The 27,580-nt window shown below is 38.5% G+C and overlaps 3 protein-coding genes across 4 annotated transcripts; 1 reads left to right on the plus strand and 2 right to left on the minus strand.

Annotated features, from left to right (window-relative positions):
• Positions 1-1,229: 1,229 nt before the first annotated feature.
• LOC124217120 (E3 ubiquitin-protein ligase RNF144A) lies at positions 1,230-9,666 on the minus strand. The gene is made up of 4 exons (XM_046622424.2): positions 7,594-9,666; positions 5,726-5,888; positions 5,315-5,637; positions 1,230-4,852 (listed from the first exon to the last, which is right to left on the minus strand). The coding sequence occupies exons 1-4, from the start codon at positions 8,155-8,157 to the stop codon at positions 4,607-4,609; spliced, it is 1,296 nt and encodes a 431-aa protein (XP_046478380.1). The 5' UTR covers positions 8,158-9,666; the 3' UTR covers positions 1,230-4,606.
• A 138-nt stretch (positions 9,667-9,804) lies between these two features.
• On the plus strand, positions 9,805-14,355 carry LOC124217111 (uncharacterized). Of its 2 annotated transcripts, none has more exons than XM_069135273.1 (4): positions 9,805-9,904; positions 10,100-10,282; positions 10,459-10,623; positions 10,821-14,355. In XM_069135273.1, exon 4 carries the CDS (start codon positions 10,864-10,866, stop codon positions 13,099-13,101), a length of 2,238 nt encoding a protein of 745 aa, XP_068991374.1. In that variant the 5' UTR covers positions 9,805-9,904; positions 10,100-10,282; positions 10,459-10,623; positions 10,821-10,863; the 3' UTR covers positions 13,102-14,355. The 2 variants fall into 2 exon arrangements, with proteins under 2 accessions (XP_068991374.1, XP_046478366.1); XM_046622410.2 differs by having other exon boundaries at positions 9,808-10,282; positions 10,821-11,122; positions 11,627-14,355.
• Positions 13,221-27,561, minus strand: LOC124217105 (protein tudor). The gene is made up of 9 exons (XM_046622397.2): positions 25,122-27,561; positions 24,599-25,027; positions 23,941-24,494; positions 23,790-23,857; positions 22,222-23,133; positions 21,696-22,119; positions 21,314-21,483; positions 21,064-21,197; positions 13,221-20,952 (listed from the first exon to the last, which is right to left on the minus strand). The coding sequence occupies exons 1-9, from the start codon at positions 26,768-26,770 to the stop codon at positions 16,974-16,976; spliced, it is 8,319 nt and encodes a 2,772-aa protein (XP_046478353.1). The 5' UTR covers positions 26,771-27,561; the 3' UTR covers positions 13,221-16,973.
• Between the last annotated feature and the right edge of the window lie 19 nt (positions 27,562-27,580).

The raw sequence follows: 27,580 nt of genomic DNA on the forward strand, positions 1-27,580 counted from the left end.
TTTTGTATTTTTTGAAAACGGTGCACATGAAACCAAAATTTCGTAAATTTCAGTATGTAGTTTTAAAAGTGGAAAAGTACTTTGACAATTTATAATTTTATTCAAAACATTTTTTCAATTTCAGGTGAAATTATTTATTTGCCTTTCACTTATTATACAGGGTGGCCACTCAATTCCGCTCACGGAATTCCCTGACATTTCCCGGTTTTCCCTGACTAAAATCATTATTTTTCCCTAACATTTTGATGCACAATTTGTGCAGAAATCACTAAAAACCACAGTAACCTAGGTAAAGTATGGCCAAATATATTAAAGTTATAAAAGTTTTTAAAAGTTGTTGATTCCGTTCATTATGATTTTTGAAAGTTGAAAAAAAATATAAATTTCCATTTCCGTCGTCTTGTTAAGTATATATTTAAGAAGGGGCTCCAAGAAGCAAAATATTTTTAGAGCTATTATTTGGACATTTATGCTGTTTGCAATGAAAATCGAGGTTCGAAGAATTATGACTAATTAACGAATGTGCAACTCTTTGAAAAATAAACTTAAAAATTTTTTTCCAACGGGACATTTTTCTTTTAAGTGTTAAGAATACGCCACAATTTATCCAAATTTTTAAATTGATATTTAATACAGCAAAACAATGATTTTATGCGGTGTACTGTCTAGACGCGGCGCGTCTATGCCGTAACAGTTGCGCAGAGCCCTGTGTTCAGCGTTAAATTAAAATTACTAATACTGAAGATAGAATTCCGGGTGCTCGTACTTTTTTATTGGAAATTTCCTCCTCTTTAAGAATCTTTTTAAAATTTTCGCTAGCGCTTTTACTTTTTGAGTTATTGCCAAAAAACTGAGACTTCGTTTTTTCTAGACTATTAGGCGTCGGTGAACTTGCGTCTCCACACGCAGTGACGGCCGTAGATAAATCAAACCGATGTCTGCTCGTACTACTGAATTCGTGTGACAATCAACAACTAAGCTTATAATCGTCAATAAGAAGAGAAGAAAAATTGTAATGATGCGGTGATAGCATCTCAATTTTATGGACAAGGCTTTTGAAATCCGTGAGTTCTATAAAAAGTCCCTGACCAACCAAAAAATTCCCTGACATTTCCCTGACTTTTCCCTGACATACAAAATTCCCTGACATTTCCCGGTTTTCCCGGTTTTCCAGACGGGTGGCCACCCTGTTATATGAAATGGGTACTTAGTAAGTAAGACAATGATAGTAATTGATACTTTAATCACATATATTGATGCTGTGTTGCATCGTTCGTGGGAGTAAAAAACAATAACCGATTGTGAGGAAAAATAATCGAGTCAGTCGAGTAATCGAGTTTGAAAAATAATCAATTATACTCGATTAATTGCGAAAAAATAATCGATTTAATCGAAAATCGATTATTTTTGGTAATTCTTAGCGTGGAATGCCCCACTTTTACCCATATTACTGTACCTATTTTTTTCTAGTTCCTCTTTCCGCATCATCTTATTAGTAAATATATCAGTTGATAGCTAAGGAAATTTACAAATTGTAACAAATATATAAAGATATTATATATTACATATATACGTCATATAATATGTATATAAGATGCATCATAATTTATACATTATTAAATTATGAATTTGGTAACAAGTAAATAAGTAAATATACATGATTGGAGTCAATTTTTTCATTTTTCTAATGGAAATCTTTCAATTCGTTTACATTTTTTAAATTCATCCCAATAATTGTCTGTCTCTACGAGTCCGTATAGCGCATTTTTCTTTTCACGTGGTTTGTACATACGATTTAGAAATGTTTGCATAAATAATTGGCACCAACGTATCAGAAATTATTCTGTCAACAAAATTATTTAATGTACTATTTAGCCGTTCGCAAACCAGTTGCCACTCCATTGACACAGTTATTTCAAGAACACATACAACACAATTCGAGACATAGTTAATACCTTGATCCACGTGTGTGCACACATGGGTACATATGTATGCACGGATGTACTTTGCTTTCGCAATATTTTAATTTTTCTGGAGTTTACACTGTATGTACAGAAATAGTATGCATGTGACAAATTTGAGCTGATGATAAAAATATGACTCAACACAAAAGAGAAAAATTAAAAAAATTAACGACAATGAAGAATTCAATTTCTTTATATTAATCTGTCTGTACACAAGTCTGTGCTCCATTCATATTACTTTATATCCCCATAAAAACCTATTTTTATCCTTTGTGCCCTTTATTTATTAATTAAATGATTTATTTATTTGTTAGTTGATTTACGTGTATTTTTTTTTTTATTTTTTAATCCTCTCAATAATGAAAACCTTTTACTTAAACAGAACGCAAATCCCCTAACAATTATCACACGATTCATACATATACACTTTTTTGTTTTTATTCTTACAAACAAGACGTGCTAAGATTTAGTAACATTGACGCCAAGAGCCTTCGTCAGTTACATTCGGTAAATCGAATTAGTCAAGTTTTACACATGGTGGCCACAAAATCTGTTTAGAAATACTCTCGAGCATACATCCCCCTGTAAATCCAAGGATGCACAAAAGACGTGATTCAACATAATTGAAGTATAATGCATCAGATATATACAAGTGTTTCTATATTGTACGCATGTAAACCTGATTCAATAAACCAAAAGATGAGATAAATTTTCTCTTGGCGAAAAATCAAGTTTTTATTTTACCAAACCTGATAAACAGTATGTTTTTGTAAATTCCCACAATCGAATTACGTGTGCAGTTACGAAAACAGTTTCACGTACCAAACAAAAACCGAATATCTTCTCTAACATTTCCGGGATTTCTAGGTCTCGTCAACTCGTGGCCACCATCCAATTAACAATACTGCAAAGCACAATCTTTTTGCATGCGCGCGATTAACACGCTTAAGCGTAAGACTTTTTAAGATGCGAATTTATTAATGTAAACAGTTTCAACGATTTAGAAGAATTATTCTACAAGTTGATGAAAATTTGTCGGTTTCAAAGTTTGATATAACTAGGTAGGATACACTCACTTGATACCACTGTAAAATGCTTTACATAGGTACATTACCAGTCAATCGACTAATGCTAAACTTGTGTCAGTCACGTTTCTGTTCTTCTACTTCGTTCGCATAACAAGTATTACACATAAACGTTGATCACATAATATAAATTGCATTGTAAGAACTGCGTCACAGTTTTATTTTCGATGTTTCACATCTCACTAGATTGTTCGTCAAGCGAATCGTAAATTGAACGTTAAAAATAAAAAACGAAATTGAGAGACTAGATCAGACGAGGGCGTAACATCGCAAAAGTGAAATGCAATTTTCAAGATCCACGCAATCCACTTCATTGACTAGAAATGCGTGTTAAATATACATTATCCATTAGGTTCCTTGGAATGTGTCACTTTAAAATGAGCCAGCATTCAAGATCTTTGAAATCCTTTTCACCATAAAAATAGAAACATTAAACACGATGAGTGTTTAGCAAATTTTGAAGATGATTTAAATTAACCTAAACTTAATTTATCATTTTCTATTTTCCACAACGCAGATGTCAATTACAGAAATATTTAATTCTTAATACCTTAAGTAGAATATGCACATAAAATACGGGGAAAAATCACACAAATAACATTAATGAAAAAGTCGGAAATTAGAATTAGGACATCGTTAGCAATCCATGTCAAGGAGTATTTCTTTTTCAAAAGATATTAGGTAATTTGACTCTTCTTTCACCCTATAACAGCGCATTGCATACATGTTTAAAAACTTGTTTTTTCCCCATTTTTATGAACTAGTTATGTCACCAATAAGATATACAAAACACCACAAAGTCAAGCTATATCAATATCCCCTTATCTGTACTGATACCTCAGTTTTGATTCCGGGAAATTCGCAACTTTACATACCAAGTATTTATCTGTTATCACGATAAAGGTTATTCTTATAATTTTTGAGCCCTGGAATAGAAATCACTTGAAGAGAATAAAACAAAAATCTAAACTAGGAATTTTCGTACTACGTCCTCATTTGAACCAGCGTCTCAATTTATAGTTGATAATATGTCTATATATATTAGGTACTTAAATACTAATAACTACAATCATTCGTCAGTGTAACGACTGTATATTCAGAGTAAATGGCATGACATACTTTTCGTCGTATAAGTACAGTTTCTTCTTTTCTTTTCAATGCTTTTTTTCTTCTTCATTCATTAGTAATATCAGTATTTCTCAGATATATATGTATATTCGTTGTCATCACTCAAAACTTGTATGATTATTATATACACACACACTTAGCAGGTAACTACTGCTAAACAAAAAAAAATTTTTTTTTTAAATCACATCCCTTTGCATTGATTTTGTGGCCCACCTAAAGTAAATTAAAGTAAAGTAAAGTAAAGTCAAGTCAAGTCAAGATCTACACCTCCAAAGATCACTAAGTTCAAAAATCTTGGAAACTTTAAGTTACCAAGAAGAATGAAAGACTGTAATAGTTTTTTCTTTTTAATTCACCTGCATGAATTGCAACGTTCGACGGGCAAATTCAAAAATCGCTTTGAGTTGAGAAGATTTTTAGTTTACAAATTCAGGCTGGCGTGTCTTCTGGTACACCTTCTTCCTGTTCAAGACGTGACGAACCGCACACGCGACACTTGCAACACACTATACAAGGTGCGGCCAACAACAGCAACGGCGATGCTACGAGTAACAGAAGACCAAATCCTGCAAATATTCCAATCACTTGAGTCCGATGCCAAATAACAGAGGCCCGTGAATGACCAAGTTTATTTTTACACGGCCCTTTGTCGTAATGGCGCAAAAGGAAGTCGTCCTGCAACATGAATGCAAAATATATTTTATCGGAGCATTGTATTTTATTAATTTGTTTTATTTATATTATATGGCATTTCCCACACTTACAAAAAAACAAAAAAAAGAATTAGAAAATAATTAAAATATTTCATCTAGAATAATATAAAACCGATGATACAGTATAAACGATTTCTCATTCTGGTTTCATTTTCGTGTCTAACAAGACATATTATTTTTTCATCACTAGGTAATCCAATTTGAAATATTGCGGTTGTCAGCAGCGCAGCTGAATTGTAAGCCTGTGCTTGAGAAGCCTTATTTATTTGGGATTTAAAATATAGTCTCGAACGCGAAGTATGACCTAGATAATCCATGACGAATTTTGCGCTTCGCAATATGACAGATAAACAAGTCTAGCATGTGTCGTTTTATCATAATTATATGTCAACCTGCTTCAAAGGATGAGAAAATATATACTCACATCCAACGAGGCTAAGCAGTACCAACAGAATACGTGCTTGCATCGTTTACACATCATCTGGGCGCATCCCTCGTCTTTTTCGATAGGTACGGAACACATTGGGCAGCATTTTATATGCTCGTTGTCTATCGGTATTCCAGGCGGCACCTCGGGACAAGGCCCATTGTGCCATGGCTCACGACAGAGCGAACAAAAGTCGGTCGAACAGCTGGGACAGTGAACAGGACCCAGTAGAACTGCACCGCCATCTTCGTTACCAATAGAACACACCGTTTCGCACCCTGGACTCGGACACCAGGCTCGCCCCTTGTCCACGGAAACATCTGCAAGATTTATAGTGCGAGTTAGTATCAAGTTTGACGAAAGACAGCAAGCAGATTTAAAATTTTTTTTGTTGTACTATATTTTTACCCCTATTAAGTCGAAACCTATGATGCTTTTCCAGCAGCTCGGGCGTTACTAGATCTTTGATCTCCAGCAGCGAGAGAATTCCTCCACGTTCGCATTGTGCGTCTGGACAACTTATCTCGTAGGCACCTTCGTTGATCTCAAATTCGGCATATGACTGCATGCACTGTAGGTGGAAAAAAGAAAATCGTTATTTATTTCAGGAAACTTATTCTATGTGGTTTATGAACATTCTAAAATTATTTCAATCCGAGAGTTTCCTCTATTAAATTTTGTATCTATTTAGGTATTTCACAATGCCAAGAGAATCGTTATGGAAAGAGAATAATTAATTTGCAGTGAATCAAAATTCCCTGAATAGACTAGTTGGTTCATTTTTTTTAACACATCCTCAGAACTGGCTCTTACCACTTGTAAAAAATGATAATTATGAAACCAGTTAAAATAAGACCAGTCTTGTGAAGTACCTCAATACAAGTACTTTTTTTTGTATCCAAATACATTTTTCAGTACCTATACCTGTACCTATACATTTTAGGATTAACTGTACCTATTTATAGGTACAACCTAAGGTACTTTAGTTACGTAAAAATGTCGCAAGAGCATGCATTCAGTGTCGGAGGGCAGATATTAACTGTACTGTAAAATACATTATCTGTGACATTTTTAAATGTTTACTTTTCTTTAATATAATCAATTTGATAACTAATATTTCGTATAAGTCATACAAGTCTAGTACCGTATAAGTGTAAACTGCCAGAAAGAACACCTCAGTTTTTTCGGTAAAATATGCTTTGTAGAACGCAGAATTTACTCTAAAAACGAGGGAGACTACATTTGTAGTAAAAAATACAGTTGATATGGGTATTTTTTTTACCAGAAAGTTTCATGTGTCCCTGTTTTCCTGCGGTTTTGAATAAAATCTGCTCTTTTATCCTATCCATGCACTCAATGTAAATAAAGTACCTAATTATCTATATACAAATCACAGGCATTTCCTGCCATACCTAGTAGAGTATATCCCTAGAAGTCTACAGGAGACTTGTGCGGGCAAGGGAAGGGATGGATTAGTGACCATCATTATGCACCAGATATATATATATATCTATCTGGCATTTCTTATATAGGTACATTTCTTAAATAGTACCTGCGCCTGTACCTAGGTACTAGTTTTGAAGTACCTTTTACAACACTGATTCAGAGAGATTAGGGTTCAATTTTTCAATCAAAATACATCAGCAGAACAAAATTACATTAGAACCCCTATTTAGTTAAAGTAATGTGTTATTGACTTCAACTTTAATCATGAGTAATCAAGAAACGTATAAAAAAAAAATAGAAGAAAAGGAAACACGTTCGATTCCTTCAAGAAAAATAGGTTTGTAATTACCATAATGAATTAATTCATGGAATCGAATTAATGAATTAATTCATGGAATCGAATTTATGAATTGATTTACAATATTAAGAAAACTGCTTCTTATTTGTAAACTTGAATAAATTTCACATGAATCTTTCTACTTCAAGGCGTTATCATATCAGATTGAAAAAAAAAATCTGCAAAAAGATTCCCTGATTTACTTTACATTGTATATTCTTAAGCAACATTATTGCAAAGGGAATGTTCAAAACTTCGTTTAAATATAAAAACCAGTCTGAATTTGCAAAAATTAAATGCAGAACTGAAAAAGTTGTACTAACGGTCGCCAAGCCAGCTAGTGCAAGAGTTATTGTTACTGATACAGCATATAAATTGCATATTGTTTGTTAATTAGCTCAAGACCTGAGTAAGCAGAGCTATTCCTTGAGAATTTCATAAAGATTGATAGAAAAACGATAAAAAAAAATTAGTAGATCAAAAGCAAACTCACATCTTTGCAGTACGCACAGCCACAGCTTTCGATCCTAGTCGTATCTGTTGTCGGAACATCGGCGAGACATAGCTTGCAACGGAGTTTTCCAGCAGCGATAGACTGCGATGAAGCAGGAACGAAGTTGCCGGCGGCGAGGCTATACCGTGAACTCGAAGCAAGGGAAAGCAGGCTAGAGCATCGTGAGCAAACTCTGCTGCGGTTTACAGGGCGGCCTTCAAGGGCGAGGGTGCTGAGACCTACGGTAGTTTCGCACTTACGTAAAACTCCGGGGCCGAGATTTACCCAGCTACCTTTGGCCTCAAGGCTTGCACAGCTTTCAGGTCTGAGTAGAGGTGTGTTTGCGCCGCCAGGAAGAAGCGGCTTTTCGACAGGAGCCAGACTCAGGGAACTCGACTCTTTGCCGAGGAGGGCGAGCCTGATACCAGAGAACTTATCGGACTTGTCAACCTTCTTTTGATCGGGTACATTTTTCAGCGGGGTTATCGACGTCACGGAACTTGTCGCTGCTCCCATCTCTATCTGAGGAGCTCGTCGTACGACGAGTGATCTAAGACTAGGCATTTCAATTTCTACAAGGCTTTCACCCTCGGCGAAGCCGGTAGTCTGTCGTTTTTTGATTCCATAAGCCACAATTCAGAATTCCTGGCTCTTTATTTGTCAAGGTTAAATGAAAAAGCTCCCGTTTCTTTTCAAATCGACAATTCTTGGGTTCGTGGAAGACGACACGTCAACTTTCAGGTGGCAAATATTAGACCTTAAAGCGTACTCACGTCTCGTCTGTTTATCTTAAATCAACACACTCGGGTACAAATTTCTTGGAAGTATTTTTTTCTTGCTAGATTCAGGTGGTTTTGTCCTTCTCTTTGGTTATTTGTACAGCCTGCTACCGAAGTAAATAAGTGTATCTTGATTTTTCTTCAGCAGGAATAGTTATTTTTCCAAACGGTGATCGGCAATGATGGTTCAGATAAACAAGACTGTGTTGGCTATTGTCACCATTCTACGTATCTTCGACAATAATAACAAAGCGATCATCCTTCAAATGAGTGATGGAAAAATATTAACGGTCGTTTAAGGTTTTACGATATACGGAATGACGAAAGAAAAGTGGGTTGATAAAATCAAGAAGTAAAAGAGAATTGAAATAATATTCTCCAACTACGACTCTGATTGAATAGAGGAAAATAAATATATTCCAAATAAGTCAACTGTCTTATTTTTCCTTTACGCACCTTCTCGCCGAAAATACGCACGTAGAAAATGGATCGGTTTATGTATCATTTAACTCCTCGACGGAACGATCGTGGCGACAACAACATATGCGCTTGGAATTTCGATCGCCATTATTGGCAAAATATGCACGACGATCCATAAAAAGCAGCTAGTCGATCATAACAAGGCGGACGACGCTGTTTGTCGAGCACGGTCCTGACGCTTTTTCCTGGTTCGGTTTTAACCAGGTAGCAGCAGCAGCAGCAGCATCGCCGCCGTTCGGAGGCAGAGCAGTTCGTTTCGATAAACACGAGTCAAATGTAGACCAATGCAGACCAGAACTTTCACTGTTCAGAAAAACAAACCTTCGACGAACGACGCTGGCAGTTTGGAGGTCTAATTACACTTCGAGACTTGATTAACCGATTATGCGGGATTGGGTTTTTGGGCCTTTGGCTAAATCACGCCCGCAGCCAACAAAAATACTCCTTATCGCGACACTCACACACTTCCGTTTCACTGCGAATCATCACACACCCCGCAACGCACGCATGCACACAAATTTGCCTCGGATTCAACGGCGGACTTTCCCTCCCCGCGTCTGACGGAATCGTTACTAACTTCCAGCTCAGATTCAGTAGCTCCTCAGGGTTGTTAGTTTTGACGTAACTTGTGCTTCTCTTCTAGGAACGCAACCTCGCCCGATGATCTATTCATGCAAAAGTATCTACGCTGCGTCCGTAATCTACGCGTAGTGCTGCCTCTGCTACGCGCTGATTAAAATCGCGGATGAATAATAAATCTTCTCACTTTTCCAACCTATGAACTTGAACCGGTATAGATGAACGGTCGAGTTTCGAAGTCTACGGTCGCTTATATCTCTCTCCTTTCTTGTTTATTTCGCGCCACCCGTCTTCTCCGCGACTCAAGATCGGCGCTGGCGTCGATTTCGAGATAGAACCATGTGACCACCCACGTGGTCCTAGGGAATTTTCGACTCCTATCTGTCAAATGGAATATTGCACAACGCTGTACACTTTCAATCGCACCTGTTGGCCCTGTTTTCGCGATTCGCTTTAATGCCCGATTGTCTCAGGCAAGTCAAAAGGTCGTGGCAGTCTTCCGACAAAATAATTATCGCTATCAGCGCTTTCAAAACTTGCTATTCGGTCGAGCTCTTCCCCGCTTCAGAAGACTCCATTCTCTCCGAAGTTTTTGTTCAATGTCAAAGTGACAGTCCCTAGGAGGTCTTCTTCCCACGGGTTAATTGCCTTATTTATTAAATTCACAGACGAGGACGAGTCGCTTGCTTATTTTTAGATTCAACCATGGTTAGCTCTTATCTAGTGATTCAGACGTTATCTAGCCTCGCTATCGGATGGAATATCATAACTTGAGATCCCGTATCTACTGATAAGTTTCCTCGCAAGCTGGTTGACAAAAAAAAAAAAAAAAAAACTGACGAATTAGAAAGGTGAGGAATGATTTTTTCACATACTTATAACTAATTAATCCTTCGTCCAGTCCAACAAACATAGCTGACTCACAGGAAATTTTTTCCTTGTCTCCTAAACAAATGAACAGAGATCTATGTATCCGAATTGATGATCCAAGTAATATGTATGTACAATATACTTTCTTATTTTTCAGGTACAGTACCCAGAAGTATAATTACCCAGTCGATGTCATGCTGGATATAAGAAGTCATAAACTTTTGCAAAGAGAAATATTCATTGGGCAACTATGAGTTGCATTTTGGAACAAATGTTTCAGAAGCTAACATTGAGAAGATTACAGGAACAACTTTTGAAAATTGTAGGTTTACAAAAAAAATCCACCTTTTAATCACACATATTTTTTTTATACATGAATTCGATCACACACAATTTATCCATCTCACTTTCGGATATTCCAGATTCGTTTACATCATTTTTTATAATAATTTTTTTTACTACCACACTCGCAGAGAATTGCAAGTGTACCAAGATATTTATTTTTCATCTTTGTTACAGCCTTGATAATCGCTGATAAATAGAAAACAGGAAATACGCATTAATGGACAATACGAAATGCCCACGAAATTATTTTCCTCACTTAAAATCAGGGATTAAGACTGATTCAACGGAAGAGAGATATGCTGAGAAGCAAAAGCAGCATACCCCTCCACGTGGAAAGAAATGTCAAGGCGACATTGTATACATACAGAATCCACTGTTCCAAAACTTCTTTAACAACGGTTTAACAGAGTTCAAAGACACTACTGGCAGCTGTGAATATTATTCAAGAAATCTTACCACGAATTCGAATCACGAGGGTAATTATCGCCACAAATTATACTCTCAGGATTGTAACTTCCAGAAATTTCAACATCGCGAATGTAACGGTGCGCAAATAAATGTAACCCATAAAACTCGCAAAAGTAGAACAAAAGCAAGGGCTAAAACGAGAAGAGATATGTTGATTAATGAAAGCTCGGACGACGATTACTGCTCTGTGAATTCTTCGTTTGACTTGCAATTAGCAGGCAACAGAAATTCTTTAAACATGAATGACGCGTACAACAGGAGAAGTCGTTCGGCTAGAACAGAAAGATACCTTCGCCGGTTGTCCAAGGATGAAAATTATTATGACAATGAATTTTGCACTGCAAAGATTAGCTCCCCTACAAGATTTCAAGATGGTAAATCGGCCTCGAGAAAATGGGAAAGTCAAGTTCCTGCCCCTTCAAATAATCTTGACGAATGCAACCCTAACTTGTTTTATTTCAACCACAATGACACAGTATTAAATAATCCTATTTATAATTTATCCCGAGCAGATTCTCCAATTCTTTACCGTAGGCCCAGATCGCAGACTGGTCGAAAAGAGTTTACTGAAAATCAAGCTCACGGCGGGGATTTTAACTACAGCAGAACGCGTTGTTCCGATCCTGGCACCGACGCTTTTCTCGCTTACAAGAATAATAAATTGCCACGCCCGCCTGACTACCTCCAATATGTTGAGCCAAAAATATTCAATCATGAGCAGTCAACTCAGATTATGCAACTAAATAAACCAGCAGCTACTCACCGGGTTAAACGTTCCAATTCGTTTCAAAGTGAACCTTTAAAAGAGTACGAAGTGAGGAACCATATTTGGCTAACAATGGGTAGAAAACCAAAAGCTGAAGCTGGTAAATTGGGCACTAGCATTTCAAGTACTGAAGACAAGTGGATCGATTCAGTCTTACCACCAGTATCGCCAAAGCCTGTTCCTACATCAAGACAAGCTGGATTAGATTTCCAGAGCAGAATAATGTCGCTGCCAAAAGAAACGAGCAAACTTACAGCGAGCAATACCAAAATACCACAAATGACAGATTTGTCAAAGATGTACAATTCCAGTTCCACGAATCTGTTGTCGGACACTGATAAAGATCAACAGATTGCTAAAAAACGAAGTTCGAAAGATTTCAGCAAGGAATTATCGGAACTGGAAAAAATGTACGACAGTCTCCGTCTCAGTGACGATAATTTGCTGGATAGAGCCGAAGAGCGTTGCATCGAAGAGTTTAGCCAAAAGGGACAATCTCAATCCTCAGCTACTGAGCATGCCAAGTATCTCTCGAGCAGTTCGTCATCCGAGTCTCTAAACTTGGAGGATGGTACAGCGGGAGAAAAGTATTCCCAGCAGTCCAGTGAGCCGCACGTTGTTAACGACGATATGGCATACAGAAAAATGCAATCCAAAAGAATGCCGGCACTGTCAGAAACCCAGAATTCTCTGTCGCAGATAAGCTATCTGCTTGCATCATCGGCGCTGATCCTTGACAAGACCGATTATCCAGATGATACGATTAAATTGACCAAAGAGGAACCAAATATAACAAAAGATGATATGGTTTATCGAAATTTACATTACGCAAACAATGTCCTCAGGGTTGTCGAGCCTCAGCCGCCGTTTGGAATACCTCTGAGGCCAGCAACCCCGTCCACCAATAGCAACTACTTGTGCTCCTCGCCTGTGGTTGTAAAAAGTCCTCCGTTGAAGTACGTGCCTCAAAGCGAACCAAATCTAATAACGGATGACCTGGCGTTCAGGAATCTTAGGAAAGATGCTCCAAAGGCAGCTACACCGCAACCTGAGGAAGACAGTAAAAACGAAATGAATGTTTTCCTGTTCAACACAGATATGGATAAAACGTCTAAGGACGATCAGTTCTTTAGAAAGAAAAAGAAAGCTGTAAGATCTTTGTCAGCCAATTTATATGGTCTGATAAAAGAAGTAAATAATTTAGATTTGAACGTTATGTAATCGAATACATAATCATTATAAATATAATCCATCAAATATAGAATATTAGCAGCTGCTTTCAGCGTGCGTTACTAATTATACAGTTGGAATATGTAAATTTCGATTTTTCAATTACATGACATAAATGAATCGAAGTAGCTGTAATCGGACTATATTTTTGCCAAAGAAATATTTCATGCGGAGAATAAAGAATGTTTGATAAAATTTATCGACTTATTTACCAAATTGAATAGAAGAATAAAATTCGCTCAAGTTTTAAAGAGGTAGGGTGAATAGGTATTAGTAGCAGAGTTATTGCTTTCAAGTAAATAAATTGTTGCGTTGTGCTTAGCTTTTATTAGGGTGCCAAAAAACGACGTTTTGGGTGATCAGTGCCTTGTAGTATTTTTGTTGCATGTATAAAAGTGATTACAAATCTTGAATGGTTATTTATGAAACTTGAAGTTCTTAAAAAAAATTATATTATATACATACACATACTGTTTATATATATACATAATATATTGTTAACTATATTTTCTAACTGTATTTAAGCGATGATTGATAAGAACAAAATAAAATAATAAATAAAAAAAAATCTGAATATGGCATGTTACATTAACTTGTTACTTTTCCTTCACTTATATTTTCAATACGCATGTTCTTGCAAAATAATAACAACACCACATTAGAATAACTTCATTTCTGATGTGTAGCATTTATTTTTAAACTGTGAATTGGTGCATTATCGTAAGTTGAAGTATGCGACATCTTTTTTCGACCCAAAAACTTGAATACCTGTACTCTTGGTTTTTCAAAATTAACAATCGTTGGGTTTTAGATTTACCAATAAGAAGAAGAAAAAAACATTTAGTCAACACTCACAATGAAACGGACCCAAAGCAAACGGTCAGGTTCAGGATTGCCGAGAGGCGTAAGCTTGAAAAAACCGTTTGGCTTCTGCTGTGACGTCAAGAATCAAGACTTGGACACTCGGTACGACAGGAGACAGCCGCCGTTCAAGACATCAATGGAAAAGATATTTTTAAATGGCGGAGGACCGGACTTGAAACTGCGAATTCAGGATATTGGCAAACCTCCTTATCCTATTCGCAGAGAGAGTCGAAGAACATTGATTGGGGCCCCGATGGGTGAGTGTAACAGATGTCGAGGCCCACTGAAATGGTACCTCGAGGATGAAATATCCCTTGCACGCGACTTGCTGGCTCACGACAGGCAAACTAAGTACAATGCAGACGCTGACAAGCAGGTTAATATCGCTTTGAAAAAAGGTAAGTTTTTGATGCACTTGTTATAAAGCTGGGCACTATTTAAGGAGGTGCCCTAGTCGATTTCGACGTTGACGTATATAACTCCAAATACCTAAGTCCATGTATCTCAGAAGCAAAAAAGGGTTTAACAGCTCCATACTATACACGATTCTGAACAAAACCACTCCAACACATTTTCATTTGATGTGGAAATAAAAAAAAGGCACTGGTTCTATGAAACTGCAATAATAATTTTGTAGAATTCATGCCATTTCTTTATTTTGGAATGAAATGAAACTGTGTTGGGAGTGTTTTTGTTCAGAGTTTGTGCTTATGAGTAACGCGAACTTAGATACTTGCAAATATATACGTTGAAGTCGAAATCGACCAGGGCACCCTAATAAACAGCGTATTTTTCCTTCCAGTGAGAAGAAAAAAGGAACTCATGAAAAAACAGAGGCAATAGAAGGTGAACTAGGATGGAGTATGTGACGTGATAGGAAGTACTTGAGATTATTCTGTAATTCTCACAATTCTTCACAATCTTGACTGATCTAACATCGGATTCATTTTTCCAGTGATCCGGAATTAAGGTAATTTATACATATGTTTTTACTTTTCTTACTAATAAACAACGAAATCGACAAGCAATTAAATTTTTCAAACCTTCTTTTACGCCTTAGTAATTTATTTTCTCGATGTACAATTACCACAGAAAACAAACTGGAAACAAAAAAATATATATCTATAGCATGTGATCACAAATTTTTTTCCACAACATATCCTGCGTTGTCTGTTGATATAATATAATATGATACAGTCAAGCATTCGCTGCTTTGAGAAAGTGTTCTTGGGTACAATAAAAAGATAATAGCATTGTTAAGTGTAAATATTTCTCAACAAGGAAGCGTCGATGCAATTGAGAGAAAAATACAAAATTAAAGAATGAAGAAAAAGAACAATAATACAAAAAGTACCAAATGAACAACAGAAAGGAATAACGCATGTCTTTCAAGAAAACAATTAGATACTGCGGAATTAACTGCGCAATGGCAAACAACTGTATTGCCATAATTGGTCATCACTACACAGAGGAACTTTTAATATATCACATTAGCATATCATTATACGACAGAATTCAGCGGTTTCTTTGCATAAGTTCATTATGTCAATACTGCTGCCGCAGCTTCTGAATGAGTATGTAAATATACCACAGCAGTCACAGAAAAGTCAAAAGATATGAATTTATAATATGTGTCTATATATATTTGTATGTATATTGTGCGGAGCCACAAATTTCACCGTCAATGCGATTCTATACTACATTAATTCTGAACATTTGTTTTTCCTCTTTATATCATTATATACATTCACAAGATATTGAGCCAGCATTCTATAAATCAAAGGTATACTTGAACGTCAGCAGAATGTATTTTTGTCGTCTTTAATGGAATATTGTGAAAAAAATTTCCAGTTTAAAAGAAATTCAAATTTTATTAACAACGTTTTTTCTCTCAAGTTTGTGCAAAGCAAATTCTAAAAAACTATACGGTGCAAAAAAACAATTTTTTTGGCACAATTTATCCTACGTAATTTACCACCCAACATTTTGAAATTTCGGTAAGGCACAAAGTATTTAAATTTAACAAAAATTGTTTCAAAGAGATAAAGAAGAAATACGAAGTTTTAATCCAACTGTTAAAAGTTAGAGTATGCTACGATTGGCTTAATTACACCTGATTGAGGGCCAATTGCAACACTACATATTCTTAAAATATTAGAGATAACACATAATTCTAACAATTGCGTACATATAAAAAGAATTATCGCTTGAATCAAATATTATATTACTAGAAAACAACTTTGAATACTTGTAAGCTAAAAAGTAATAATTATAACTGAAATAAGTCTGTTGTATTAATACACATATCTTAATAAAGAGGGTGAACACTTAAAAAAGAAACATATTTTCAAAGCGTATGTATGCACCTCTAAAATTTTTGCCAAATTTTTTTTTTTTACTTTCTCAAATTCTTTTTACATAAAACGATCACTCGAAAATAAAATTTTCTTCGATAATGTAGTTTTTTTTCCAACTCTTCTATCAAGATCATTTTTTTACATACATTTTTTATATGTTGATGTATATAAAATTTATAAAAACAAACGATACTAATGTGTATTTTGATAAGAAAAAATCACGACGAAAATCTTACTTCCGAAATAAAAACGAACATAATGTAATTACATCAATAATTCTTCATCCCGTTTGGTTAACAGTATTATTTTTATTGTTATATTATTTTTATTCAACGTGAAATTAAAGAACAAGAAATTATTGGATCAGCAACAAGAAATCTTTGGCATCTGTTGCATAGGGTGTCTTTAGCACGGCTTACTACAGTATTATTCTTGCTTAAAATATTAATCGTCAGTTATCCTTATGTTAATTAATAGAACAGAAATTTATAGTAAGTATCGTTGCTAATAGCTGTGCATTGAACTCAATCGTGCAATGTCTTAACAATATGCAGACCTTTCCTTTCATTAATATAATATTTATTATTATTCGTTATTTTCATACAAGTTCGTTCCGTCTGTAACTGGGAAGTATGATATAAGCTATAATCTGTACTTAGGAATGTTGTTCTCTACTTCGACGGTAAGTATTTCATCTTGTTCATCGAAATCCGACAAGTTTTCTTGCAAATTCACAGCACCAGCCAGCAACTTCTCAGAGTGAGGAGTTTTCGGAGTTACTGGTCGATTTTGTTCGATACTCGGAGATTCCCCTCTAGATATACTTCCGGGTACAATTTTGTTCTCTAACTGAGTTTTCCCGAGTGTAACCGGAGCAGTTTCCTCTTTCGCTTCAACTTTCGTTACACCCGAAACAGCATCTACTATTTCCTGATGTAAAGAATCTGACGATTCGGCTCTGCTCAGGTCATTTCCTTTGTTGATACTACCGGGAACAATTTTGTCATCTGAACAACTCGATCGACGTCGGCTGAGCATGCTCACAGGAATATCGTCCTCCATTGATCCCCTTGATACACTCCCAGGAACAATTTTGTCAATCTTTGGCGTTTTCTTCGGTGTAACAACCTCGCCATCCCTTGAGACGTCGTAGGTTGGTTGTGAATGTTCCTCTGTCTTGGCAGAAACTGGTTCAGCTTTGGTTACCCTTTCAGGTACACTTTCATCACCTGATACCTCGACGGCAACATAATTCGATTCTTCTTTCACCTTACTATATTCTACAGTGCCATTGATCGCTGCCTCTTCAATTACTTTGATTTCCGTTGTGGTTACCTCAGAACTACTTTCCACAATGCTACTTCGTAAAACAGGTGCTTCGGGATGATCTACTTCTAGATTAGCCGAGCTTTTTATAACGTTGATAGCATCTTCTGTTTCGGCATTTGCCTCGGGTTCTTCTAAATTGGGTTCAAGTTTAGGTACCAGTAACTCGGGATTAACTTTCGACTCATGTTCAGGCAGTTCTGTTTTTTCTTCTGTAGCCCAAGCCGTTAAGGTTTCGGTTGATTTTTCTTCTTCCTCCACTATTTCGCTCTTACCAGTAACGGTGCTTGTATCGGTAATTTGTTTAATCTTTAAGGCATCTAACCTATCTATCGGAGTAGGTGCTGGGGCTTTAGGGATATCGAAAATATAAACAGAAGGTTGCTGAGCTTTGCAAACATCGGCTTGATTATTTTTTGCTTCTAACGCAACGGGTTTATCAGTCTCAGGCTGTTCAATCTCGGTGAGATTTTTTGAGCCATTAATCGGAGTATCCTTAGCTTCGTTACTGTCGGAAATAACAGCAGTTTCTAATTTATCAGTCTGAATTATGTCATCTTGGCAGGTATCACCATTAATCTGAATTTCATCAGCCTCTATTTTATAACTAATATTTTCCTCCTTGATCACTTCATTTCCATTTTCTAGAGTTTCGATAATTTCTACCTCATCCTCTTCTTTTTTACTGATGTGGATCACTTTTACAGTTTCAGAATCGGTAATCACAGTTTCGATAATCTCTAAATTGCTTTGATCTTTTTCACTGGTCTGGATCATGTTCGCAGTTTCAGAATCAGAAATTACAGTTTCGATAATCTGTATCTCGTCTTGATCGTGTTCACTGGTTTTGTCTATCTTTGCCTCTTCAGAGTGAGTAATCTCAGTTCTGATAATCTCTACCTCACTTTCATCTTTTTCTATGGTTTCGATTACCTTAGCAGTTTCAGAATCAGAAATCGCCTTGTTTTCACTGCTAACTTTTTTGGTACACAACGGCTTCAGGATATCTACAACATCATTGCCTTCCAATTGCAGGGATATCAGCGTCGGATCGTTATTATCAAGCAGCTCAAACTGGAACATCGTGACACCGTCCGCCACTAATTCATTGAACTTTTCGCAAGCCTCTTCAGACCAGCTCTCAACGTCACTTGGTAATGCAAGAGTGCATCTGGTGGCCAGGCTCGGGATATTGGCAACATCTTCTGGTAGTATCCTCAATTCTGTTGTCAGGGCAGAATTGCCGTAATCAAAGTACAGCACAGTGGTGCCGACTCCTTCACTGTGAGATAATATTTTCGACCTGTACCATTCGCCATCGTCTGGGAATTTGGCAGCGCAAATGGTTCCTTTGTCAAAAGTATTCAGAGGCAATAAGCTCTGCGCATCGAGTAGACGACTAGCCATAATCTCCAGTTCGGTGATACTGCTTTCAGCCTGAGTCCAAAACTCTGACGGCGAATTAACGTGGCTGACGACTACGTTCGGTGAATTTTCCTCACCCAACGGCGGAAGTCGTTCATCTATCACAGGCAGGACTTCACAGTATTGAATCAACTGATCGGCCACATTTGTGCCATCTAGAGTCAGGTTTACCACCGAAGTTTCGCCCTCTTCTATCACGTCCAGTAAAAATATTGTCGCTCCATCAGCAGCAAGGTCAACAAATTTGTTGCTGGCATTGACTGACCACTCCTTGACTCCCAATGGCAACTTCAAGCAGCATTTTCTAGACAATGGTGGAACAGCTGCCAGGTCTTCGGGGATTGTTCTAATTTCCGTCGACACAGCTGAGTTTCCATAATCGATGTAAAGTACCTGAGTACCGGCCGGACCGTTCGAGTTGACGCGAGCTCTGTACCACAATTCGTCGTCAGGAAATTTGGCAACGCATAAACTTCCCTCAACGATGTCTTTGAGTTTTGGAAACATTTCAGCAACGATAAACCTGTCAGTCATTGTCTCAAGATCCGACACTGACTTCTCTTCCTGGACCCAAAATTCGCTTGGCGAATTTACATGGCTTACAAACGCGGATCTCGGGTCGAGTTCCAAGTCAATAATCTCGTCGATAAGATCCTCAGCATTGTGAACCATGATTGCGTGGCCTTCGTTCACCAAGGCGTCACCAACGCTCTTGTCATCAACAAACAATTCTACTCGCCTCGGCACACTGTCTGCAATGATCAACGCTGTGATAGGAGAATCCGTGGACGTGGCCATAGTTTCGAACATTTCGCAACTCGCTGTGCTCCAGTCTTCGGAGCCAGTTGGAATCAAGTCGAGCCTCGACTTGAGACCATACTTTTTAACGCTCTTTAAGTTCTGTGGTAGCTCTTTAATGTTGCTTGAATTGCTATCCACAACATCAGTGTTTCCATAGTCTATAAATCTTACCGTTGTTATGTCTTCATCTGCATCCAACACTTCCGCTCTGTACCACATACTGTCGACGGAGTAGAGAGCCGCACACAAAGTACCCTCTTCGGGTATGCCAGTGATAGGTGCAAAATTTGGCGCCGCGAGCTGTAGATTCGCCTGCATCACGTTTATCGCTTCAATTTCCTCGTTTCTTTGGAGCCAAAATTGTGCTGGTGAATCCGAGTGTGACAAAAAGACTTTGTACTTGTTGCCAACGATCATTTCCGGTATCTCTTGTTGCTCGGGTTCGGTTTTCTTAAATTCCACGACTATTCCTTGTTCAGACAGAATTTGGCTCATCTTCTTGTCATTCTCGGTGAGTTCGACGATCCATTTTTTTCCCATGTTGTAAAAATTCGCCGTGAACTCCTTGTCGTCAAAATGTTGATGAAGCAGCGTTTTTTGCTCTTCTTCACTTCCTTTTAGATTCACAATCAGAGATACTTTAATGGCCATTTGATGTGGCACATAAAATTGTGGCTCAAGGTTTCTTATTCCACTGCATGGGACTTCTTCGCAATTTCCGTAGTCGATAAATCTAACGACAACGTTGGTGTCTTTTACACTTTCTACCATCGCTCTGTACCAGTTCTTGTCCTCAGATTCGGCTGCGCACAATTTCCCAACTTCAGGAACGAGTTGCGTACCAGAGACTGAGTAATATTCGTACAACGAGCTCAACACCTCGGCAATTTTGTCCAAATCGGTTGATCTCTGCAGCCATATACTTTCGGCGTTGTCGATGTGCGTTACCCACACTTTCTGTGTTGATGCGAAAACTGCTAATGGACATATAGGGCCAATGCTGTCGTCTGTGTCTGTCTCGAGTATCTTGATCTTTTGGCCTAATAAGTCGTACAACTGCACTGCGAATCTACAGGAACAAAGAGTTAAATTCGGTTATAAGATTGAAAGGAGAAATTCTAACAGAGAAAGTACCTACATATTATTAGCAAATGTATAGACTCTTTTACAATCTCTTTACCTTTGGTTATTTACGCTGTTTATGCAAACGATCAATTCTTTTCCTTCAATAGACTTTTTCAGCTTTTCATCAATCTGTGGTGTAGGAGTCACGTTAAGATAGCACTCCGCCAGATGGCCAGCATTTGTAGAACTCTGTAATTTATGAGTTAGCTATTAATATCAATCTGAAATTTACATCTACTGCGTTACACTATTTTTCATTTTAAACTCATTTTACTTCCTTTAATATTCAATACAGTATCACATACCATGAGGTTGTCTACTGCTTGTTGCGACTCAATCAATGGCGGGAGTTGAATGTAAAACTTTGCAGCTCCTTGAATGTTGCAAACCTTCGTTCGAATCGTTTGTCCACTCCACAGTGCCGGATCTTCTTTTTCTACACCAGGAATAGGTTTGCACTGTTCAGCCAATGTAACTGCAAATAAGTTCATTTTCAGCAGGTTAAAGTATTACAACACTTTTTTTTCAAAGATTGTATTGTAATTGCAATTGTAAATTAACGACTACCTAAGCAGCCTGGTTTGAATGAATGGTTGGATGTCCACCAGCTTATTATTGGGGGTCTGCCCCATTTACATTGAATAAATAAATAAATAAATACGATTGAAAGGTAAGTATGTCTCTCACCATTATTGATGGCTGATTTTTCAGTGACATGATTGGAATTGATAGCAAGACCTATGGTGATCATCGATTCGGCAATGTCCTTTCCCCTGTTATTCAGGGATATCAAGTATTTGCCATCCTTGGTTCCATGGAATGTACACTTGAATTTATCTGCGTCGAAATATTTGTCGATTTCGTGCTTGTTTGCCTTAGACCAGTCGATTCCAGTCGCCGGTAGGATATTGCTAAGTGTGCAGTGCATAGCTTGCTTGGGAAGTTTGGCGAACCTCTGTTCTACCGGATATATTTTGCATGGATCGACCATTGCACAATTTCCAAAATCAATGTATTGCACTATGTGACCACGCAGTTTATTCAGTTCTTTTATCTCTGCTCGGTACAGAGCTCCGTCATCAGAGAAGAATGCTATCACCGGTGCCCCGACCTGTAAAAGATTCAAAACAATTTTTTTTCTATCGCTGACAAATGTTCAAACAAAACTCAATCATCATGAGTATTAAAAAAAAACAAAGAAAAACAGTAGCACCTGCAGGGTACTCTTGATGGGCTGTTGATCGACATAAGCATCCTGTATCTCGTTCATCATGTTCCTAAACTCCGACTGCTTGCTAAGAATCTGACAGTAAAAATTGTTCGGATTAACGAACCAAGTGACGACAACATCGACTTGATACCCTGAAGCGAAGGATTCATCGTTCCACTTTTGACCTGCTGGAATGTATTGCGGCGTAACACGAGCTGGCTTTCTTCTGTCGTTTCGAGTTATGTTCCTAGCGTCTTTTTTGGCCTGCTGCAAGTCTAGATTACCACAGAATTGTTGGTTCACGTATTTCGGTTCTAAGCCATTGTCTCCGGTGTATTTGAGCAGTACTTCGTAAACTTCGTTAGACTGCAAAATAAACTCGGCTTCCAACGGAATTCCTTCCGTAGATTGAGCAAAGGTGTCAATTTCTTCGTCTGACCACGTTGTTTTCGTTGCACCGAACAACTTGCAGTGCACCGCCTGTGCGGATAATTTTGCAAGATCTGGTTGAATCTCCTTGATTTTGTCATTTACGACTGTCTCTGCGTTGCCATAATCTATGAAATGGACGCTAGCACTGTCTGCTTTGTTTGTCTGAACAACAGCTCGGTACCATTTAGAATCGCTAGAATATTGAGCCACGCAACATAGTCCTTTCTGTAAATCCGAACGCCTGACAATTTTCCCACCATCATTGTACGTTTGGGCTATTTTCTCCATAACTGTATCAAGTTCCACATTGTCGGGACACAACTGGACGTAAAAATCCGTTGGACTGTTCGTGTAGATTATTTCCACATCTTTTGCAGCACCTACAGTTATATTTGGGGGTGGGATTTTGAGCTTCTGCCCTCTGGGCGTATCTTTGACAGGTGAAGTTGGAGACATGGAATTCCAGGAGCTTGATTTATTAGCCTGCAGAGAAATTAACAGTTGATTATTTGTGTAGGAATAATACCACATTCTTAAAATGTCAAAGGAAAAATCTAACTGTATCGTAGTATTAAAATCTACAGTATAAAAGTATATTTTCAAAATAAGGTTGAAGTTAGTAACGTGAACATCATTTTCATTCATTATGTTATACGAATTACTATCCCAAAAATTTTCTTAGCACCGTGGTTTCTCCTCCCGGTAAAAGATAGTGCGACGGCTCGTGCGCAGTTATTTTTTTAAAAATGAAGTTGGCGCAACCGCCGACCTTAATTTAAAATTTTAGCGGCACGTGTTAATATTATCTGAAAATTTTCATATTTGACGGGAATTTTTTTTTCTGTTATATAAACTGATTATTAATCGTAAAAATTCCAAAATAACAGACACCCCAGTGCTTATTTAAAAAAAACGTTGTTAGATTACAACTTTAAAATTTTCAAAAAATCTGTAAACCTAACAATAAAGCAAAACTATGTGCTCAAATTTTGGAAGCTGAACTGTAACATTTCAGAGTTGTTCTAAAATTGCAAAACAGTTATCTTATTTCCCACCATTTTGTGCGTCAATGTTACCAACTTGGACCTCATTTTTCTACACAAATTTGAGATCAATTTGTTAATAAATTTTATTCTTACCTTAGGATTCTTCCAAGACGAGTTGGACGAATTTCTATCCCTTGATCTAAATCCGGTACTCTGATTGCCTGTGGAAAAATTGGTGAAATAACAAATCATTTTTTTTTTACTTTACGAACCCATAATATTTCAGTAGATCAATTTTACTTACTTTTAGTACTACTTTTATCACTGTCGCCATCGCTCCATTTTCCACTTGCCGGTTTCCTCTCTCCACTTCTGCGCGACCCTCTGTCTCCCCTTCCTTTAATTCCTCTGGACCCTTTGCTGCCGCGCCGGCTGCTGCCCCTCGACGAAGTGTCAGAATCTCTATCGCTGAAACTATCATCTTTGCCAAGATTTTTTTCAAACCTATTGTCATCTCTTGGATTTCCATCTCTTGAGCCAAATCTACCTCCCCTGCCTCTTCGTGACCCACTATCGTCGTTTCTATCGAACCTGTTTCCACCACCGGGTTCATTTCTGTTGAAATGGTTATTTCTCGTTTCGCTTTGGTGCAATCGTTCTTCTCCATTATGTCGATTGCTGTCTCTCTGCCTTTGCTCATTCTCGACATCTTTTACAATTTTATTCAGTGGTCGTTCGTAATGATTGTTTTGGTCAAATTGTGGCTTTCTCGATTTACTGCCCCATTCGCTGCTTCTCGTCTCTTGGCCACATGTGTTCGATTTACCACTTTTGCCCCATTTGCCGTTACGATCGTCACTGTGAACACATAGCAATTATAGTTATAGAAAGTCTACAGTCTTAAAAAATCTTTACCCAAATTTACGCAATTGCAAATATATTCAATGCATTTTAAAAGTTACCTTTGATAGTTAGATTCCAGATTTGGCGACAAGTTTATGACCTGCTCATTAGCTGTGTGCGCATTATTTGGCGAACTTATTGGTCTTCTGGGTTGGCTTGAAACTTTTATTTGAGAAGCGATGCTGGCCATTGGAGCAACAGTACAATCGTACAAGTCTACAAGAGTACCATTAGGAAGTACGTCGATTACTTCCATTGCGAGTTTCTTTTCCAGAACAATTAACTCGAACTGATCAGCAAGTTCCTGATTGAAGGGTGTTGACTGAAAACCATTCAGTACACAGCTGATGGCCTGTGCTCTCAAGTTAACAACCAGATCATCGTGTATTCTTCGTAACGTGGACACAGCTACTGTCTCTTGATTTCCATAATCAACGTAAAGCACGGTCGCTTGCTCTCCATTGATATTTAAAATCTGTGCCCTATACCTGTAACAAGCAACAAACAAAATTTGCGTTTACTCACAAGGGATTAAATTCCATTGATAATCAAGCGCGAAATCAGCATTTAATGAGCACAAACCATTGTTTATCTTCGACGTAAGAAGCACAACATGGTCTTCCAACTTGCAGAGTTTTTTCATCAAGCGGCGGAGCTTTCGAGGCATATTCAGCCAAACACGCCATGACGGAAGTGAGGGACTTGATGCCGCTGTCAAGTTGCACGAAGAACTTTGTGTATGATTCGACGAAAGAGACATGAATCATGTCCTTGAATCCCTGCTTAAGCATAGGAGCTTCTTGATAAAAAACAGGAGCAGAGCTAGGAAAAGTTTTCTTCAAAACATCTCTGATATTAACACCGCCATCGTACAAATCTCCATACTGTATTAGCGGGGGTCCTTCTGGCGGCCGAACATGAAGCACCAGCGGTCTTCCAGTGACAATTTTCTTGAAGTAATCCTTGACTTCATCGGTAATGTTTAGCTCCTTAAGACCGCTCAAGGTGAATCTGATGGAGAGGACCTTGGGCTGTATGAATTGAGGTGGCAGTTGGAAAATGTCCGAATAAGATAAAACTTCTGTGTGTCCAAAGTCGACATAGAAAAGCTTGCACTTCTGTTCCATAACTGACATTACCACCGCCCTGCAGAGAACTCCCTCCAGCGAATAACGACCCAGACAAACCGATCCGGGCAATGGCGGTTCTTGCAGAGGTGCAGTAGGATGGTTGTTCACATCTGCCATCAGCTGTGTGAGGATTTGTGCTGTACTCTTTACCTGAACTGAGAATTTCATTGGTCCATCCTCAACAAACGACACGTAAACGTCGTGCATGGAACCTACATCCAGAACTCGGGACTTGAAGACTAGGGCCTCAGGGGTAGGGGCAGGAGCAGGGGCAGGGGCAGGGGCAGGGGCAGAGGCAGGCGGAGGCGCAGTCACGGATGGTATTCGGTGTTGCGGGCTTCTCCAATCCTCCTGAACAGGAGGATTTGACCTGGGTGACGACTCTGTGTACATGTTGTGCTGCGGCCTAGGCGAGTAATTATGGCCCAAAGGGGGTGCCACGGACTCTCTGGGCATCTGAGGGACGCGTGGTTGCGTTGCTCGCTGATGTGCTGCGAACATGTCCTGAAGCGTTACGGAAACAGCTAATTCTTTGCTCACCAACAGCGCGCCGAAGTCCTCGTTATTGTAGAAAAGCTTGAGCAGTCTGCGGGACCCAATAACTGAGTGCAGGATTCCCTTAAGGTCGGCGTAGCGGAGAGTCTGCTTTATTGACTCTATTGTACCGCTCTCCCAGGTTCCATTGATCGGAAGAATGTGAGCCAACACAAAGTCCAGGGCCAGCGGAGGCAGCGCATGCAGAGACACAGCGCTCGGTATGTTATCGAGCAGTCTTATAGCTGTGGGCGGCAGGACCTCATAGTTTCCATAGTCCATGAAATGGACTAGGACATTGCCGTTGGGCTGCACGTTGCATATTTTTGCTCGGTAATAGCCCTCGTTCTGGAACCTAGCACAGCATATCATGTTAGGCGTCAGCGGGTAGCCGGGATTCGGAAGCGCTAGGCCTTGGGCGAATTTCTCGCTCAGTGGAAGAATCATTCGCTCAACGCACGTGGCCGCGTTTCGGTCGATCTGACCCCATATTTTAAGCAGCGGTCCGTCGGTCTCAACGTGCGTTACGAACAGCCCTAGTTCAGAATTCTGCGCCATTGCTGTCATGTTTGCTCGCTCGAGTCGCGACCGCTGGCCGACGCTCGATTTTCTCAAACACAACACTCGCGTTGAATTTCGTGTTGTTTTGTTTCCTTGTCAAGCACTTTTTTTTCTTTCTTGTTTTTATGGTATGATTTTTTTCTCCTAAAATTATGCACCCGATTCCGATTCGTTCTATCGCTATCTGTAGTTTTTCTATCGGACCCTCAACACGAGGCCTCATTTACATCGTGGATACAGATTCAAATTTTTCTTTCTAATTCAGGCCGAATTGTCTCCTCGTAACGGCGTACGTGTATGAATGAATCCTCTTACGTGTGCGGCACTTATCACAAAGAAATTCGTACACAGACACAGGTATTACCGAGCTGTTAGATCTTGGCATATTGCAAAAAACGGTTTTTCACCAGCGGAATGGGGCTATGCGCCACTTGGGGAGGTGGAAAGAGGCAACAACTCGACGAACTCGACCAATAGCGGCGAATGGCTGTGCATCAAATATATTCGAATGTCGATTGTCCGCACACGTATCCTTTGCGCACCACCACCACCGAATAAAGAGTCCATAAACCTCGGAGAATACCTTCACGTCGGTTGATGGACGCTTGGATTGTTTTTCCTACACTTTTTTCTCACTAGACCACATATCAAGGCATAATGCTAACGGGATTCGATACACAACTAAAACTTCACATCTCCAAGCGACAAAAACGATAATTCACGCTTGTATTGATGCGTTCAATATAGATTGGAACACTGATATAACTCACAGTATCAATTTTTAAATCATGGTCACAGTCGGGTTCCCGAACACAT

Source organism: Neodiprion pinetum, chromosome 4 (assembly GCF_021155775.2).
Source record: "Neodiprion pinetum isolate iyNeoPine1 chromosome 4, iyNeoPine1.2, whole genome shotgun sequence".
In the NCBI taxonomy this organism is placed as follows: domain Eukaryota; kingdom Metazoa; phylum Arthropoda; class Insecta; order Hymenoptera; family Diprionidae; genus Neodiprion; species Neodiprion pinetum.

Excerpts from the sequence above, each read along its gene's own strand:
- LOC124217120 (XM_046622424.2), bottom strand. The coding sequence starts at position 8,157 with ATGCCTAGTCTTAGATCACTCGTCGTACGACGAGCTCCTCAGATAGAG. Across the intron at positions 5,889-7,593 it reads GCTGTGCGTACTGCAAAGAT|TGCATGCAGTCATATGCCGA; the intron begins GTGAGTTTGCTT and ends TTCCACCTACAG. Across the intron at positions 4,853-5,314 it reads ACTGCTTAGCCTCGTTGGAT|GACGACTTCCTTTTGCGCCA; the intron begins GTGAGTATATAT and ends TTCATGTTGCAG.
- LOC124217105 (XM_046622397.2), bottom strand. The coding sequence starts at position 26,770 with ATGACAGCAATGGCGCAGAATTCTGAACTAGGGCTGTTCGTAACGCAC. Across the intron at positions 23,134-23,789 it reads CGTCTTGGAAGAATCCTAAG|GCTAATAAATCAAGCTCCTG; the intron begins GTAAGAATAAAA and ends ATTTCTCTGCAG. Across the intron at positions 21,198-21,313 it reads AAGCAGTAGACAACCTCATG|AGTTCTACAAATGCTGGCCA; the intron begins GTATGTGATACT and ends CATAAATTACAG.
- LOC124217111 (XM_069135273.1), top strand. The coding sequence starts at position 10,864 with ATGGACAATACGAAATGCCCACGAAATTATTTTCCTCACTTAAAATCA.